The 16,807-nt window shown below is 34.2% G+C and overlaps 1 protein-coding gene across 1 annotated transcript in view; it reads right to left on the reverse strand.

The window, feature by feature from the left end:
- The window catches only part of LOC124368091 (glycogen debranching enzyme-like), a 42,612-nt gene extending 26,116 nt beyond the window's left edge, over positions 1 to 16,496 (reverse strand). Inside the window, 11 exon segments of the mRNA XM_046825365.1 lie at positions 1,646 to 1,850; positions 4,818 to 5,008; positions 6,320 to 6,454; positions 8,817 to 9,082; positions 9,798 to 9,921; positions 11,325 to 11,454; positions 11,877 to 11,935; positions 11,938 to 12,064; positions 13,105 to 13,178; positions 13,180 to 13,344; positions 16,482 to 16,496. Of these exon segments, the coding sequence (XP_046681321.1) occupies positions 1,646 to 1,850; positions 4,818 to 5,008; positions 6,320 to 6,454; positions 8,817 to 9,082; positions 9,798 to 9,921; positions 11,325 to 11,454; positions 11,877 to 11,935; positions 11,938 to 12,064; positions 13,105 to 13,178; positions 13,180 to 13,344; positions 16,482 to 16,496 (1,491 nt within the window).
- Between the last annotated feature and the right edge of the window lie 311 nt (positions 16,497 to 16,807).

Consider the following 16,807-nt stretch of genomic DNA (forward strand, 5'->3'; position numbering starts at 1 on the left):
ATCCAATCCTGCAGTTTAAAAACAAGTTTTATAACTGGCTATTAGAACATCCCCTTTATAAACTAGATGACTTTTTTGTCATTGATCCAATAGACTTTTAGAACTTTGCACGAGGCCTGTTACAAATCACCATTTTTGTTAATCATGTTTTGCTGGTCTTTGCTTGAAGGATGTATACTTAGCTGATGCGGAGAGAGGCTGTTGTTGACGGAGTATTTGATGGGTACTGTTTGGTATTTATATTGGATAGTATCAGTTAAATGGAGGGTTATTATGTTAAAATCATTATGTTGATTTATGCAGGGAATTTTATGATTTGGATTTTCACAAGGTGTAATCTTACATTGTATTAGTTATGTAAATATTTTTAGGTTGTAGTTAACATATAATATTTGTAATTTGTAATCCTTTTTAATATTGTGTTTGATTGATTATAAAATACTGATTGACCATGTTTGAATATGTGATGGACTCATGACTAAGCTTACTTAGCAGCTAAATGACATTGTCAATGATCTTTTGTGATTCTTATGGCAAATAAATATTATTATTATTATTTATTATAGATTAAATTTAGTTTTTAGACGGTTGTTTTATAATTATTATGTGGAGTATGGCTAAGCTTAACCAAAGTTCTCTTGCAGTTTTAATGGTTTCTGTCATATTGCACATAGTAGGTTATGCTAAGAAATTCACAGGCAGGTGTATGATGGCATCAAAACAAAACAGTTGTGATTACTTTTACTATATTATGATATAGAACATTGGTTATTGTAGTCTGCACACTTGTGTTTGTGAGCACACTTGACAAGTGCCACATAGATAGCTCATACTTTGACTACGTTGGCTCAATTTATACACTTTGTATAGTTTGTGACAGTCAAGTAATCTGGTTACAATTATGGAAAGAATGAATGAGGTGTGCCTGTACATACTTTTATATTGAAATTAGATTGTTAACGCAAGATCTGCAGATTTGAGGTTTGACAGTCTTAAAAAAGTTATTAACTAATGTTTGAATGTTGAGTTTGGCTCCAGTTCACCTTCCTCTTAGGGCAGCACCTGGAATTCGGTGCTGTTAAAGACTTGACTCCTGAAATCTGGAGCCATGTTCACCTGAAGAGATTAAAAAAAGTTGACAAGAAAGAAGCTCGAAAAGAACAATTAACATAGTTTTGACATCAGAGAGAATTGTGCACCTGATGAGGCAATAAGAATGCCAATTCACCTGAATTACACTACATTTTATATATTGTAAACTAGGTGTCTCTGATATCGAAACAATGTAAAGTATTAGTTTTGAGCTCCTTTGTCGTCGATTTTTTTTTTATTTCTTCAGATGAGCATGGCTCCAGATTCCAAGAGTGAAGTCTGCAATAGCATCAAATTATAGATACAACATTACGAGGAAGATGAACTGGAGCTAAACTCAATATTTATATTCAATCAACCCTTACCACCACCGCTACGTTGTGTGTAGAAAACTAATTGTTACTCTACATCTTTGAATGCACCTAGATGAATATTACTAATTTTCCGTGTAAAAGATCATTATTATTTTAGATTCAGTTTGACTATACAGATATTTGAATATAACATATCTGCATGTAGTAGGTTCACTCTAATTAGTGCTGTTTAAGCCAACATACTTGACGGCAACGACACATCCAGGCTTGAACTTGTTTGTGAAGTTTAGCCGCGTCCCACCGTCACCACTGGGGATGATCTCCAACATGGTTGTCTCAGACGGCTTGAAGTTCTCCCGTAAGCTCAGCTCGTATTCTGTCAAACCGTTGATTTTCTTGGGATCCTTTTCAAACTGAGTTGGCCTGCTGAATTTCTCTGCCGAACTAAAGAACAGTACACATCTTCAGCACAGAACTAAATGTAACTGACACAAATGATTAACCTCATCTTTTTAGTAGAATAGACATCTTTATGACACTTACGTTTGGGGATATTATTAAAATGTGTAATTCTGAAGATACTTGCAAGACATATACTAACAATAAAATAGATCAAGGTAAAATGGCAATAATACAGCATAATTGTGGAATGATAAAATTACAATCAAACATGTCATTTATAGGACAATAATAGAAACTGCATCTATCTAGGGCTTGGAAATATGGGTACAAAATAAGAGTTAAATAGATAGATTAAGAGTTATGGAAATGAACTTGTGGAGAAAAACTGTGGCTTTATAAAATTGATAAAATAGAAGTAGTGAAATAGGTACAAAACATTTAGGCATGAATTTAACAACAAAATTATCATGGGAATTGCACTTGCAGGAAAACGCAAAGGCAGCTAAACTGATAATAAATTTAATGCGGAATAATCTTTTGGCAATAACAAAATTCAGCTACAAAATAAAATGTTTTGAATTTAAGGTTTTTAATTAGATCACTAATGAGTTACACAGGTCAAGTTTGGATTGCATTTATATCAAAGGGGTTGTACAGTTTGTAAAATAATATTTAATTTGCCTAACAATACACCAAACTACATCCTGTATTTGGAAACAGACCTACAAATAAACACAATTTTACCCTTTAACCTTAATGTAATGTGTTTAAATAATGACAGATTACCACATATTTCATCAAAATTAGTTATCAAGAATAATATTTATTGGTGTAAAGAATGGACAGAGTTAGGGTGATGGCACAGAATATAATTACAACTGATAAATGATTTTAAGTGGATACAATAGAATGGACTTGTAATCAGTTGACATCAATTAACAAGGCAGCAAAAATGTAAAGGAATAAGGGGTGATCTCAGAGAGCTGGAGCTGCTAAGTAAAACAGGCTGTATGCCTCATTAAACCTTGAACTTGGTCATACATCATATTTATCAAAAAAATTTCTATATTCTTTTATTTTGGACATGCTGATTTAACTAATTTAAATCTTAAGCCATGGATGGTTGGCCAAAATTTATGTTCTTTATACAACCTTCAGGAAAACAAAGACACATCACTTTTTCGTATGTTGTCCAATACTAGCCCCCAATCAAAAAATTCTTTTCAAAGAAAACTTCATGGCGTGGCATTTCTATCATATATGAATGGAAAGGATTGGCGTGGGCTAAGATTCTTGAAAGAGGTGTGGATGTCTAAATGGTAATTAAAAGGGGAATTTAATTATTAAAATCAAACAAGCAAACATTACAGTTATCTGTGGATGGCAGCTAATCCAGCCAACAGTCCATTGTGGCCATAGCCATGCATAAGTGTAATTTAAAGTGACTTTCCTCTATATTATGTTATCAACTTTTGTAATTTTATGAAATTACTATGGTTTGTAATATCCTTTTTTTTAATAATACACTCTTTTACTATCTTCTTCCTTTTCTATGGAAAAAGTTTTTTAGAAAGAACAGTTACTATTGTTTGTGAATTCGTCTACAGTAGAATTTCTACAATAAAAAATAGGTACAGTGCAGAATGGTTTATAATCTGGCATTATTGGCAAAACATTGTTGTTCCCAGCTATGCCATTGGAAATTTTCCAAGTTAAAAAACAAATGAACCGCCAGTAAAATGAGGTTTATCATTTAATTAGAGGGAATAATTGAAGCTTTAGTTAGCATGTACTTTAGGGTTCTAATATTAAGCACGGTCTGATTGAGTAATCACATTAGAACCTCACTTCCAGCTTCATTTATTCTCTCTAATTAGATAATACATCTCAGTTGGCTGATGGTACAGTTAGTTGTATTTATGGAAAATAACAGGATTTCCAATGACATAGCTATGAACAACATCGTTTTGCTAAGAATGCCAGATTATAAACTAATATGAACTGTAACAACTTTTATTGTAGAAATTCTACAGTAGACGAATTCAATGGTAACTTCTCTTTCTAAAGAACTTTTATATCACTTACCTACCATTTAACTAATACAAAATGGTGAATTTTTCTTTCTTAACAAAATGTTCACTGCCGTTGAGACGAAAAAGAAAGCTTAACCCATTGATTAGCCACTCAATATTCTTGTGCGCAACCTCCTTGTATAAATCCAATTAAAATATAAAAAAATACATGAGTTTAGTAAACTCTCACTTTTATTGCTATTTGGTTGACTGAGCCATTTTTTTTAGCTAATGAAACAGGCTATAATATACTGTAATTTATAAGTACTAAATTATATAAGATTTTTTAATTTCGAGAATAATTTTAAAAAATTTTATTTTTGGGTAAATTTTGAAAGCAAGATAATATTTTTAGTACAAAACACAGTTATAATCTATGATGATTGATGTAATTTTATATGAAATTTAATTCTTTAAGGGGAACATTTTATTTCATTGATTTATCTAAAATTTTTCAAGTTTTACATAGATTTTTGTAAAATGTGACATTTGTGTTCTTACATAAATCCTAGCAAACACGAAAAAAGGGCAAGGTTATAGTATTATACCTTTATTCACATTCTGGGGTTAATACATATTTATATGTATAGTATATGATCTTCTGTTAGTTTTTAATACATAAAATTTATTATTTGAGCCCATACTAATGTTTAAAACAAATATTTAATAACGTATGTCGTCATCACGGTACCGTCTCGTAATGGCTGATAAGGTACCAAAACGCTGATCATGCCGATATTTTTATAGAGTTAATAAATATTTATATGTATAGGACATGTTCTTTAGTTTAAGTTTAATACATAAACTTTATTGTTTGAGCCCATACTAATGTTAATAACGTATGTCGTCATTACAGTACCGTCTCGTGATCGGTGTTTTGGTACCCCATCGGCCGTCACGAGACGGTACTATGATAAGTGGTCAATGGGTTAATTACCTGTGTGCGAGAGAGGCCTCCAGTATGATGTAATCCACGTTGCCAGAGACGGTGACACCACGACCCACCACATTCTTGTCAGGGTGGGGGTGTTGGAACGCTGTGAAGGCCACCAACACCACAGTCTCTCTGGAGGTGGCAGAGTGTCGAGTCACACACACCACGTCCTCTGTTACTTGGTCAACAAATACCTGCGTCGTTCAAAATATCATCTTTCTTTCTGCGTTTTATTCAATAATTCTTTAACAAGGGGAGATATCAGTTCTTCAAATTGTTAGCAAGGGAACTGAGTGCAAAATTTGATCTTTTCCCTCAGTTATTTAGACATGGTAAGATGCAGTACAAGCGAACATGATGGAGTGGACATCATTTTATTGCTATTTACAGTAGGATCAAAATTTAAAAATAACTCAATAAAATTGGTATATTTTATTCACAACTACAGTGCTGACATTTTCAATTAAAACTTTTTAAATTATAGATACACAACATCAGAAACATAACGCTAAATTGTACACACAAGTATAGCCCAGCAAGTAAGAGATAACTATTCTTTAAATTATATAACTGTTAAAGAAAATGCAGGTTTTCACACAAAATAGATGTGCAACTAAATGTACAAACGTGTTTTGTACATGACTGCTTTGAGAGCCGTTGTTCATTTTCGAAAACACAGCTATTTTAACCCTGGAAACTGGCAGAGTCATAATTGATGACGTATTTTTTCCTGCTGAGTAATTTTTTTTGCATATTACAATTTGGAAGTTGTTGTGATATAAATGGATTTTAACTCTTAAAAGTATTATTATAATAATGATTCAATAGTAAATAATTTGTAGAACAGAAAATAAACATAAATCAATTGCATATATATATAGTAAAGACAAAAAATGCAAAACATACGTTTTGGGACTGGTATACTTGCATACAAAAATCACTGATCCTTTCAAGTTCCATCCAAACCAACCAATGTTAATTTAAGGTGGGCCCTCCCACAGGCTTTACCACAGACCAGTGACTCTCATAAGTGTACACCAAGACTGCAAATATCCCTAACATAAAGTGCAGGAATTGAACCCACAACTCCAAGGCTAACTCCTGCATCCAAGAGCAGCGCCTTAGACCACACAGCTATCCTAACTTGATACCTTGAATGTGCAGTTAGGTTACTTAGTATACCCGCTGTTCCTGTTCGAATCAACTGGATTCCATGCCAGCTCTAGGGTTAATTGCTGTTAGTGTATATTTCTTTATGTATAATTGTAAAATCATGTTTTCAAACACTCAACTGTACGTTTATAATACATTTATTCTTACTGTTCATAAATCTAGCAGTGAAAATCTCAAGTACTACAATTTTAATCCTGATTTACAACTTACGGTTCACAAACAGAATAATGCGTGCATTCTTCAGTATTCAATAGTAGCTATAAAGCAATTAAGATTTTAAGTAACAATCATCAAGATTCCAATCCTAACCATGTTTTAGTTTATATACAAACCTGATCAAATCCATTCTTTCCCAGCTGGTAGTGTAGGTTGTTGAGGGCTCTCTTTCCAGCGATGATGCCTGTGTTGATGTTTACTGCGTCGTCTGCCCATGGCAAGTACTCTCTAGACTCATCCACCACATGGATCTAAACAACAACTTTAATTTTTATCTCTACGTTTTAAAAGAGGCAAAATATAACTAAAACTGTCAGACTATTTATACCTATTTCAAAACAAATGTACTGATGGAGAGATTCCATACGGGCCCTGGCCTGGCGATGCGCAGTGGTCTACTTGTCATTTGGAGGAGTGGGGGTAACGCTTCCTCAGTCCGTATCGCGGAGCTGTGTAGTGTGGACCTCGTGCTTGCTTGTTCAACACTCTTCTTGCCTCTGTGATACTTGCACTGTTTTGCTGCCGTTACTGCTTATAGGTTTTTTGTGTGATATTTCTGAAATGGCGGGTGTAAACTTCATGAAAAAAGTTGAAAGTGGTCAAGTATATCATAGCCAAGCTCGAGAAATCGTACCAAATGTTTATGAATACATGAAAAATGAGAAAGAAAGTGGCGCCGCAATAAACATAAACAATGTTCTCGTCCATTTAAAAGCTGCAACTGGCGTGCCATTGACAACTATAAAAAAAAAAAAGTTTCTGAGAGGAAAAAAGTAATTCAAGACAATGCAAAATTTAGCACTCCGAAAAAGAATCGAAATCGTACAAAACCTAAAACCGATCTAGACAATTTCGATATAGGTGTTATTAGGAGGACTATAAATGAATTTCACCGAATTCATGGCGAAAACCAAGAATAAAATCTCTGCTATCTGTTCTGAAGAGTTCAATTAATTTTAAAGGTAGTTCTTTCTCTCTTCGATGTATTTAATAAAAAATGAATTTTAGATGGAAGGAGACTACTAATTACAGAAAAGTATTAGTAGAAAAAATTAACATCCGAGAGAAAAGAGTAATTTTTTTCAAAAAAATTACTCAGTACAGATCTGAGAACAGACCCATTATTTATATGGATGAAACTTATATCCATACGACTCATGCAACCCCTAAAGCCTGGACTGACGACAGCAATGAGGGATGTAAAGTACCAGTTAGCAAAGGAAAAAGATTAATTATAGTACATGCTGGAAACAAGAAAGGGTTTATAAAAAACGCGTTGCTAAATTTTAAATCAGGCAAAAAAACCGGCGATTACCATAACGATATGAACTTTGCAAATTACGAGAAATGGTTGAAAAGTAAATTAATTCCCAATCTCCCTGAACATTCTGTTATTGTGATTGACAATGCCCCATACCACAATGTCGAAATTAACCAAGCGCCAACATCTAATTGCAGAAAAGGTGACATGATTAAATGGCTATCAGACAGAAATATAAATTTCCAAACAAGTAGCCTAAAACCGGAGCTGTACAGTTTGATTAATTTACACAAACCTAAATTTAAAATGTTCAAAATTGATGCAATTTTAGCTGAACATGGTCATTCAACTCTGCGTTTGCCTCCCTACCATCCCGAACTTAATCCTATAGAAATGATATGGAGTATCATGAAACAGAGGGTGGCTAAACGTAATGTGTCTTTTTCAATGGAAATAATAAAGCAGCTTGTGGAAACAACATTTGAGGAAATAACTACTGAAGAATGGTTATCTCGTGTAAACCACGTCAAAAAAGTAGAGGAAGACTACATTAGGTTAGAGCCTCAAATTAACGAAATGACAGAACATATCGTCATTAATTTGCAAGATGATAGTGACAGTGACAGCAGCATGAGTGAGAGTGGCAGTGATGATGATAATGGTGACTTTAATCTAAGTGGGATCGAAGCTCTACCACAGTAACCAGTTTACAGCATTCAGTAAGTAAACAAAATTATTGTTCTTAAATCCTAAGTTTCAATTGTATACATTAATGCTTAAATTCAGATAGAAATATTTTAATTGTTACTATTGGAAGTATGTTAACAATTAATGTTAAATTTGTCTAACATGTGTTTAAATTATCGTACGCAGCACGCAGATACAGCTCACTGACAATAGTGCCAGTGGCAAGCTTTGTGGCGCGGGCGGCAGTCAGCCCCTCCCCTCTTTTGACGGCTTTCTCCCACTCCGTACCGCACCACACCCCTGTCGTGCTTCTCAGGGCCCGTATGGAGTCTCTCGATGTATAGCATATAAAGTAAAGTAGTGTAAGTTTGTATTTTTTCCTGTTTCCAGATTTTTCTGTTGTTTCTTTCCTCCAACATTCTTCTATGAGGAGAAAATTCCTCCAGACTTAATAAACAAATTAAATTTAGTGACAGTATCATACTAATTATTAGCTTTATCCTTTATACCTTTTTCTTATTTTGGATAGGAGATGTCTGGTTTTCATAATTAATACCAATTATATTATTATTACCTTTGATAATACAAGAGATTAGGTAAATTTAAAATAAGGTGAAAGAAATTATATGAAGAGGTTTAAAGAGAAAACGTAATGTTTAACTCACATGGTGTGGGACAAGCATATCGTAGCCCATGTTGCTACCGGAAGCGCAGCAGGCCATGGCGACCAGTGCAGCACTTGGCAAGCTGTCAAACACACTGCGCTTGTCCAGCGGGCAGGGATTGTCATGGGTCAGGTCCAGGAACAATGCGTGGGCCACGCCTCCAGCCAAGGGTCGGTCAGGGCGGGGCAGGAAGGCCCCCACTGGCACCCCACCGTAACGATACACTAGCCTTCCCAGTTCGTGAGAGTCCCAGGCAGACATTGCCTCTGTACATCAGTATCGTTATAGTTCACTTTTACTAAATTAAAGAAGTTAAGCATATAAAATTACTAAATATACATTTTTTTGTTAAATGTTTTATCTTGTATGCACGGAATTGTAGAAAAAACTTTTTACTGGTAAATGTCTGTAGAAAGACACTTTTATCAAGTGCATTGTACAAAATAAACAAAAACATAAATGTCAGTAAAAATCAGTCCTTATTAAACTCATATACATATTGTACATTTAATGTCAGCAATATCTTTAAAATTCGTACATGTACTGTATATATTTAAATTTAAATTTTTTAATGTATTAAAACACCAATTTTAAATGTAAATATAGGCTACATTCATTACAGAATTGAATTTGTTCGGTCCATTGAATGAGGCATTATTACATGGGAAGAAGCTTCAGAATAACACGAATATCAAACAATTTTTGGTGAAAGTGGCTCAAACAATGAGATGAAGAGTTCTTTGCAGCAGGTTCAAAAAAAGCTAGTAAACAACCATGACAAGTGCATAAATATTGGTAGGAATTGTGTTGAAAAATTTGAAAAATTTCTGTTTTATAATAACATTTCTGTAAACTTTTTTTCCCATACAAATTTGTCTCTTTTATTATTGAATGCCTCTTATACATTCCAGACAGCTCTTGCTTATATAAAGAAAAAGGTTGATATATAACATTACTCAGGTAAACATTAACTGCACGTACCTCTGATGAGAGACGTTATGCCAAGTCGGTTGACAAAAATATTGTCGGTTTGATCAGAGTTGGTGAACAACTCGGCGGCCACGAACAAGTTTGGTCTTACTCTCCGGGCTGAGTCTAGCAAATACTGCAATCACAGACAAGAGTTGTTATGCTTTCCATACAATGGATTTTTTTTATTGCTATAAAAGATCATAAACAATCCCAAACTTATTTCTTTCACCACATAATTAATAAACTATTATTTTTTACGAACCCTGAGAGCTCAAGAGGTCTATATCACATTTATTTACTCATTAGAAATAATTATTTTTGTAATAATACAAAAATACAGTAAACACATTCTTACAGTAAACTTGATTACGTTTTAATTACATTTACGGCTTGTGCTTGGTCAAATTACTTGTGTAAATTTACAAAAGCAATACTATTCATACTAGTCATGGAAATAAAGCATGTATATTAGTATTCTAAAAGTTGAAAAGAGTCTAAAATACGATTTTTATCAAGAGAAATTTTACTTTTCTTTTAAATAAGAAAATGACATATAGCTACTATCCATATAAGCTATTTTAATGTCACTACAGTTTTCTACAATGTTTCCCAATCAAGAAGAAAAACTTAAAAATATTGCCATGGCGAAAAATACAAAATTAAGCAAAATGCTTGTCACACAGGAGAATCGAATACTACAGGACAAGGCTATTGTGATTTTTGTTTTACTCACGTAAGATTCACAAATACCTATTAGAAAACAATAAAATTAAAATTCCTAAATAGATAATTATTAATCAAATGGCACACTATTGTAAAATAATATGTAGAAAAAGAACCATTTAATCAGGTATAATTCCTGAAGTACCCCTTTGGTCTTCACTGTTCTATTGGAATTGTAACGATTTAACTCTTTATTAAGTTGATAAATTTGAGATTTGAAAATTCTAAATTTACTCATCACTACTTTCTTTCCCTTTCCAATGATTTCCTCCATACTGTTTTAAAAAACCTTGATGAAACCATGACATCAGTGCTTTAAAAGTCAAGATCAGAATTTTACATACTATATATTAGAGAATGTTTCCTTTTTCGTTCTAAAATAAAATTGTATTTATACTATTTTAAAATGTATTAAATGTGTACCATAAATGTACTAAAACATTCCACCACAGTGCTTAGTTTTTAAAGTTTCAAATAGTAAACATTTGCTATATCATAAATGCATAAAATTTCATGAGGAACAATAGTGCTGCATTCAACAATTTAATAGTTATGTAGTGTCCCAGAAACATTGATACTGCATACTTCTGTCCTTTATATTATGATTCCATACTCAATAGACCGTTAGGCCAGATATAACTGGTTTTACTGTACTAATTTGAAAGCATATTTTATAAGTTTTATAATAAGACCTACACTGCTTATTATCTTCTTTGTAGTATTGAATCTTGGAGATAATAATGCATAAGTTCTGATCTTTGTTTTACACTACACACTGACAATGAAATCACTCCCATTTATCAATACACTAACCTCGGCAACAACGAGAGGTGTGGAGTGACAGTTGTCCAAGCGGATTCCATCGAACGTCTGAGCCATTTGATCCACATAGGCTTGCATGTGTTGCCACAGGAATGGGCAGTCTTCTGGCTTCTCTCCATATCTGGCAGATAAACATTAGCAACGTCTGGTATATAAGGAAAGTATAGTTATCACTGTTGTGTTGAAAATATACCAAAAGCGTGAAACTCTGGACTTAAGAGGAAAAAAGAATTGCACGTTTCATGTTGTCTAACATTAAATGACAAAATTGGAACTAGCAAAAAGCAGTGTTGCTGTTGCTACAATATTTAGTGGTGCTTTCAGCAAGATTTGGATTATCTTCGGTGGCATACTACTTGTAATGACAGGTTACTAAATTGTTAAGTAGAAAAAATATTACTGCAAAGGTTTTTTTTTGGTAAATGGATGTAGTTTCTTATTAAAACAGTAATTACTGTACAGTTTGAAATCAAATGAGAGTGAATATTTGAACAGTAAATCTTAATTTTTTCAATAAGTCACTTTATAAAAGTTGTTACTCACCTAAGCTTCACACTGTCACCCCAAGCGATCAGCTCACGCCGCAGATAAATGTTGGACTCTCGACGGGACTAGCGAAGTTAGCGAGAGGATCAGCGTTCATGACCCAGCCGTTGTGCGCCATCACGTAGCAAGCGTTGCTAGAGTACATGACATCTTCACTTAGCGACTCGTCAGCGTCAGTGAAGTATCTGGAAATGGCCACAACAGTTGTACACTTTGTTGCAACATGTTTTAAACAATAAAAAAAAAACTACTATAAATCTATAAACTGAAAAAATCTTCTCAGGAATCAATCTTAGTTGTTACTGCAGCCAATGTTTTGACTCTGTTTAGGTTGTTAGCTATGATAGAAATTTACATTAAGTATGTTTGTAAATGAATGTAATTAGAATACTACAAAATACATTACATTTTATTCAAGTTAATGTTTCTCAAATTTAACTGTACTTTCAGAAATCAATCTATACAAAGAAAAAATTGAAATTTGCTATGATAAATTATACTACAGTAGACACCCTGTCAACCGACTACCTGTGTGGCTAAAGTTTGATCGGAATAATGGAAAAGTTGGTTGAAAAATATCGCTATTACACACTCACTAGACTATATCAAATATCATACTAAGTCTAATAATATTTATGCTCATTAATGTTTCTTTTATAGTCAATAAAACTTGTTACTGATGTTGCACTTTGCTCATTGTGTGAATTAACTGAAGAAAATACAATACACTATAATCACAAAAATGTTCACAACAAACTTTTAGTGACATTTTACTGCCTAAACTTTAAATCACAGTTTAAAGTTTGATGGACTTAAAGTGACTTGCTCATTGTTATTGCACTGAATGCGGCTAAATATGGATGTGCTCATATCCTGGGAATGGCAAAAGTTAAGCCAATGGGTGGATCAAGATTATTCATTTCTTTTTAGACCTATGACATATGAAATGGATATCGTCATTATGGTCAGTTGATCAAAATGGCAGCTACAAGGATGGATAATTCCAGGTTTTATACAAACATATTTTATAAAAATGATTTAATAAAAACAGAAATTGGAGAAAAATTACTACAATCGAATTTACTAATTTTAGTATACTGATTACCCAGCATTAGTAATCAACATGGTCCACTGCATTCACAATTGTAACCTAACACTAGTAACCCATAATCCACAGATCGATGAGGTTCCTTTACCAGAATACTGTGTCGAATTATGGCAATACCTAGGAACGAGTGGATCTTTTGCCGTCACTTCAGGTATCCTGGGCCCGTCGCCTTGTACCCGGAAGTAGCGCATGGCCTGCAATACAGTTCTCCACAGCTGCCACCAGGTGGCCCCTTGTATCTTGGGTGTTTACAGCTTCGTTCAGCTCCTCCAGCTTCCTCTTGAACTCTTCCGTACATCTTCGCAATCGGGTGTCCTCATCAAAACAGTCACTCCTGTACAGTTCAGAGTATAACAGCTATTAAAAATACACACAAAAACTGTTTAAAATGTAATGCGAATTTTCAGAGTTTACCATGAACAACTAGTTGTTCAGAGACAAACTGTAGCAGTTGGATACAATATACATGATGGGCAAGTGATTGTGTTAAAATTGTAATGGTTGTAGAATAGAAAACAGTTTTATGAGTGTTTCTAAACTCAAATGTAAATTTAAAAATCGCTATTAATTTCTCCTTCACATTACTGAGCTATTTCAACCTGAGAAATGCCAACAAATTTTATGCAGTTCATTTATTTACAATTTTAAAACAAAATATAAAAAACAATATTAATTTAAAATATATGTGGCTGTGAATGAAAAAAACTTTAAATTAAATTTTGTTTAACTTCTTTAAAAAAATTCTTAACCATGTAGTAACCCTGGTCTAGAAGATGGTATTTAGTGAAACTTGAAATTTGCTATGGGAATATTGAGATGAAACTTGCTGGGACAGTTTCAGACCTGTGTAGTAACTCCAGCTTCATATAAGGGGCTAATCAGTGAACTGGGTACTGATTAGTTCTAGGCCAATGTTAACTACCTTTTAGCACGTTCAGAGTTTTGAAGAAACAATGCACAAAAGGAGTAGATGCCTCCCAATTCAAAATTTTATAGAACAACCTTTTTGTGGTACACTATTGAAAAACAAACAAACACAACTAAGACTTATGGAACCTTTCTCACAAGTTCTCTAATAGTTACATAAAATGTTTTGTGAAATGTTAAATTGAAATTTTTAATCTTGAATACCTAGAAAACTATTACATAGAAAGAGGATTTTGTATTCCTCATCTTTGAACTACAAACTTTGTCCAAGTTTCCTTTTAATAATCCTATCACTAAAAAATAAGCAATGGAGAAAGGAATTTCTGTCTGTAATAATTAAGTGTTAGTATTATATGAACAAGAAAAGTATCTCATATTTTAAACATAATGTATTTAATATAATAAGTTTGCTTACAAAAGATAAAAATTGAGTGCAATTAGATTTTAAAATTTTTTTAAATTCTCCACACATTCAGAGAAACACACACATCCGTTTTTCGTCCTTAGAGCAGCGTTGCTGAAATGATGACTGTTGGAAATCCCATAATTTCTCCGATCAACTAATCATTTTGAACGACTTTCCTGCACATGTGCACGATCGGTAGGACAATTCGGAACTGTAACTCCGAATTTTCCAACCAACAGTTTACGTGTAAGAAGAACCTTATGCCATGTTGTTCCATAGCTCATTGCCCATTGAGCTGGTAGTCCTTCCTACCAGTAAGCCACGTGCTGTCCACGGACTCTGTAAACGATTCAGCAACATCATAGGTCGTCGCAGTCTTTCGGCTTGCATCGTCGATCTTCGTTCCCAATTTCACAAATCACGACTTGTAAAATACATATTTGGGAATACATTATTTGGACAGCTTATTCCAAGGAGCTGTCAAATGATTTCTTAAATTCTTAGAGAAAAAAATTTTTTGAGATTTTTCCCTATTCTACAGGTAGATTCTCAGCTTATTCCCGGTTTCCCGGTTGGGTGGGCTACCCTGTATATAGTTATCAAATATTCTTTGATAACTATAACAAAGGTTTGCATATTTGATAACTATAACAAGGGTTTTTGCAGGTTAATATACAGAATTTTACTTACAAAAGCCTGAGAAAATAAAAAGCTTGGTGCAACAGAATAAACTAAATTATTGTAGGGCTAACTGTCCCCCCCCACCCCCCCCCCCCCCCACCCCCCCCCCCCCCCACCCCCCCCCCCCCCCACCCCCCCCCCCCCCCACCCCCCCCCCCCCCCACCCCCCCCCCATGATATTTGGTAAAAAAATGTCATTTTCATTTTAAACATAATTACTTATTATCACCTTCAATATACACCCCTCTCTATCCCTGCAACGCTCCATGCGAATTTTCCATTGTTGGAAACAATGCTGAAAGTCATCTTCTGTCAACTCTTTCAGGAGGTCTTGCCGCTTTTTCTTGAACAGCTTCTACGGATTCAAATCTCGTACCTTTCAATGCAGATTTCACCTTAGGAAAAGATATAAAAGTCGCATGGTGCTAGGTCTGGCGAGTAAGGTGGATGTTCTAACACTGGGATGCTGTACTTGGTCAGGAACCGCATGACAGATAACGCGGAATGAGCTGGCTCATTGTCTTGGTGCATAATCCATGATTTGTCCTTCCACATTTCGGGTAGTTTTTTCTTACTCTTTCACGTAGTTTATTAAGTACCTCAAGATAGTAATGTTGATTAATTGTTTGACCTTCAGGAACCCAGTGAAGGTACACAATCCCACGAATGTCGAAAAAAAACAATCATCATTGCTTTAAATTTTGACTTGCTCATTCTTGCTTTTTTGGCTCTCGGGTGAAGTTGAGGTCTTCCAATGCATGGATTGGCGCTTTCGTTTCCGGATCATAAGTAAAAAAACCACGTTTCATCACATGTTATTATTCTTTCCAATAAATTTGGGTCATTTTCAATGGCATTCAAAGTGGTCAGTACAAACATTTTTACGAGCTGCTTGTTGATCAATCGTAAGAATTTTTGGTACCATTTTTGCACACACTTTTCGCATGTTCAAATTGTCATGTAAAATTTGCCGTACACATTCTTTATCAATGCCTACAGATTCAGCAAACTGCACGAATGCTTAATCGTCGGTCAGACCGAATCAAATTAGCAACTTTTTCGACATTGTCTTCCGTTTTTGATGTTGAAGGACGACCTGGTCGCGAATCATCTTCCACGTCTTGTCGACCATCTTGAAAACGCTTAAAACCATTCAAAAAAACATGAGTCCGCGATAAACATTCACTGACATACACCTTCTTTTAGTAAATTATAGGTTTTGGTAGCGGTTTTTCCAAGTTTTAACGTGAAAATTTAATAACAAATTCGTTGCTCTATTATTACACTAACCATTTTTCCGGCAAAAAAAAAATAACAACACTTACATAAATGAAGGTCACAACGGATGTTGTTTACAGAAACGAGACTAACTGCATTCTGAAGAGGAAGTCTTAAACTACACAGCTGTTGGTCCATTGTTGGTTGGCACATGCGCACTCGTTCCACTGTAGCGTCAGTCCCGTTATTTTAATAGTCATACCTCGTACACTGACATTCTGCCCATGCAAGTACAATGTTAATAGTGCAGTAGAAGGCCTGAGAACAGCAATTCTTTAAAAAAAGATTGTAATAAATTTTCAATTAAGATTTAATCGTGGGCTGAATCGTGTACACTTACTCTGATCATACAATCTTCTTTAATATTTTTAATTTAATCTAAATTTTTCATGCTTGTAGTCATAAACTCATATACATAACATTGTAAAACGTTGTTTAGTTATTTTAATTTTTTTTTGAGATTCTGAAACAGGATTTATTTTTCGTCCATCTGTTTATGGCCGCTCAGCGCTCAGGTAAATTTACTTC

The sequence above is a fragment of the Homalodisca vitripennis genome, chromosome 8 (assembly GCF_021130785.1).
Source record: "Homalodisca vitripennis isolate AUS2020 chromosome 8, UT_GWSS_2.1, whole genome shotgun sequence".
Taxonomy (NCBI): Eukaryota; Metazoa; Arthropoda; class Insecta; order Hemiptera; family Cicadellidae; genus Homalodisca; species Homalodisca vitripennis.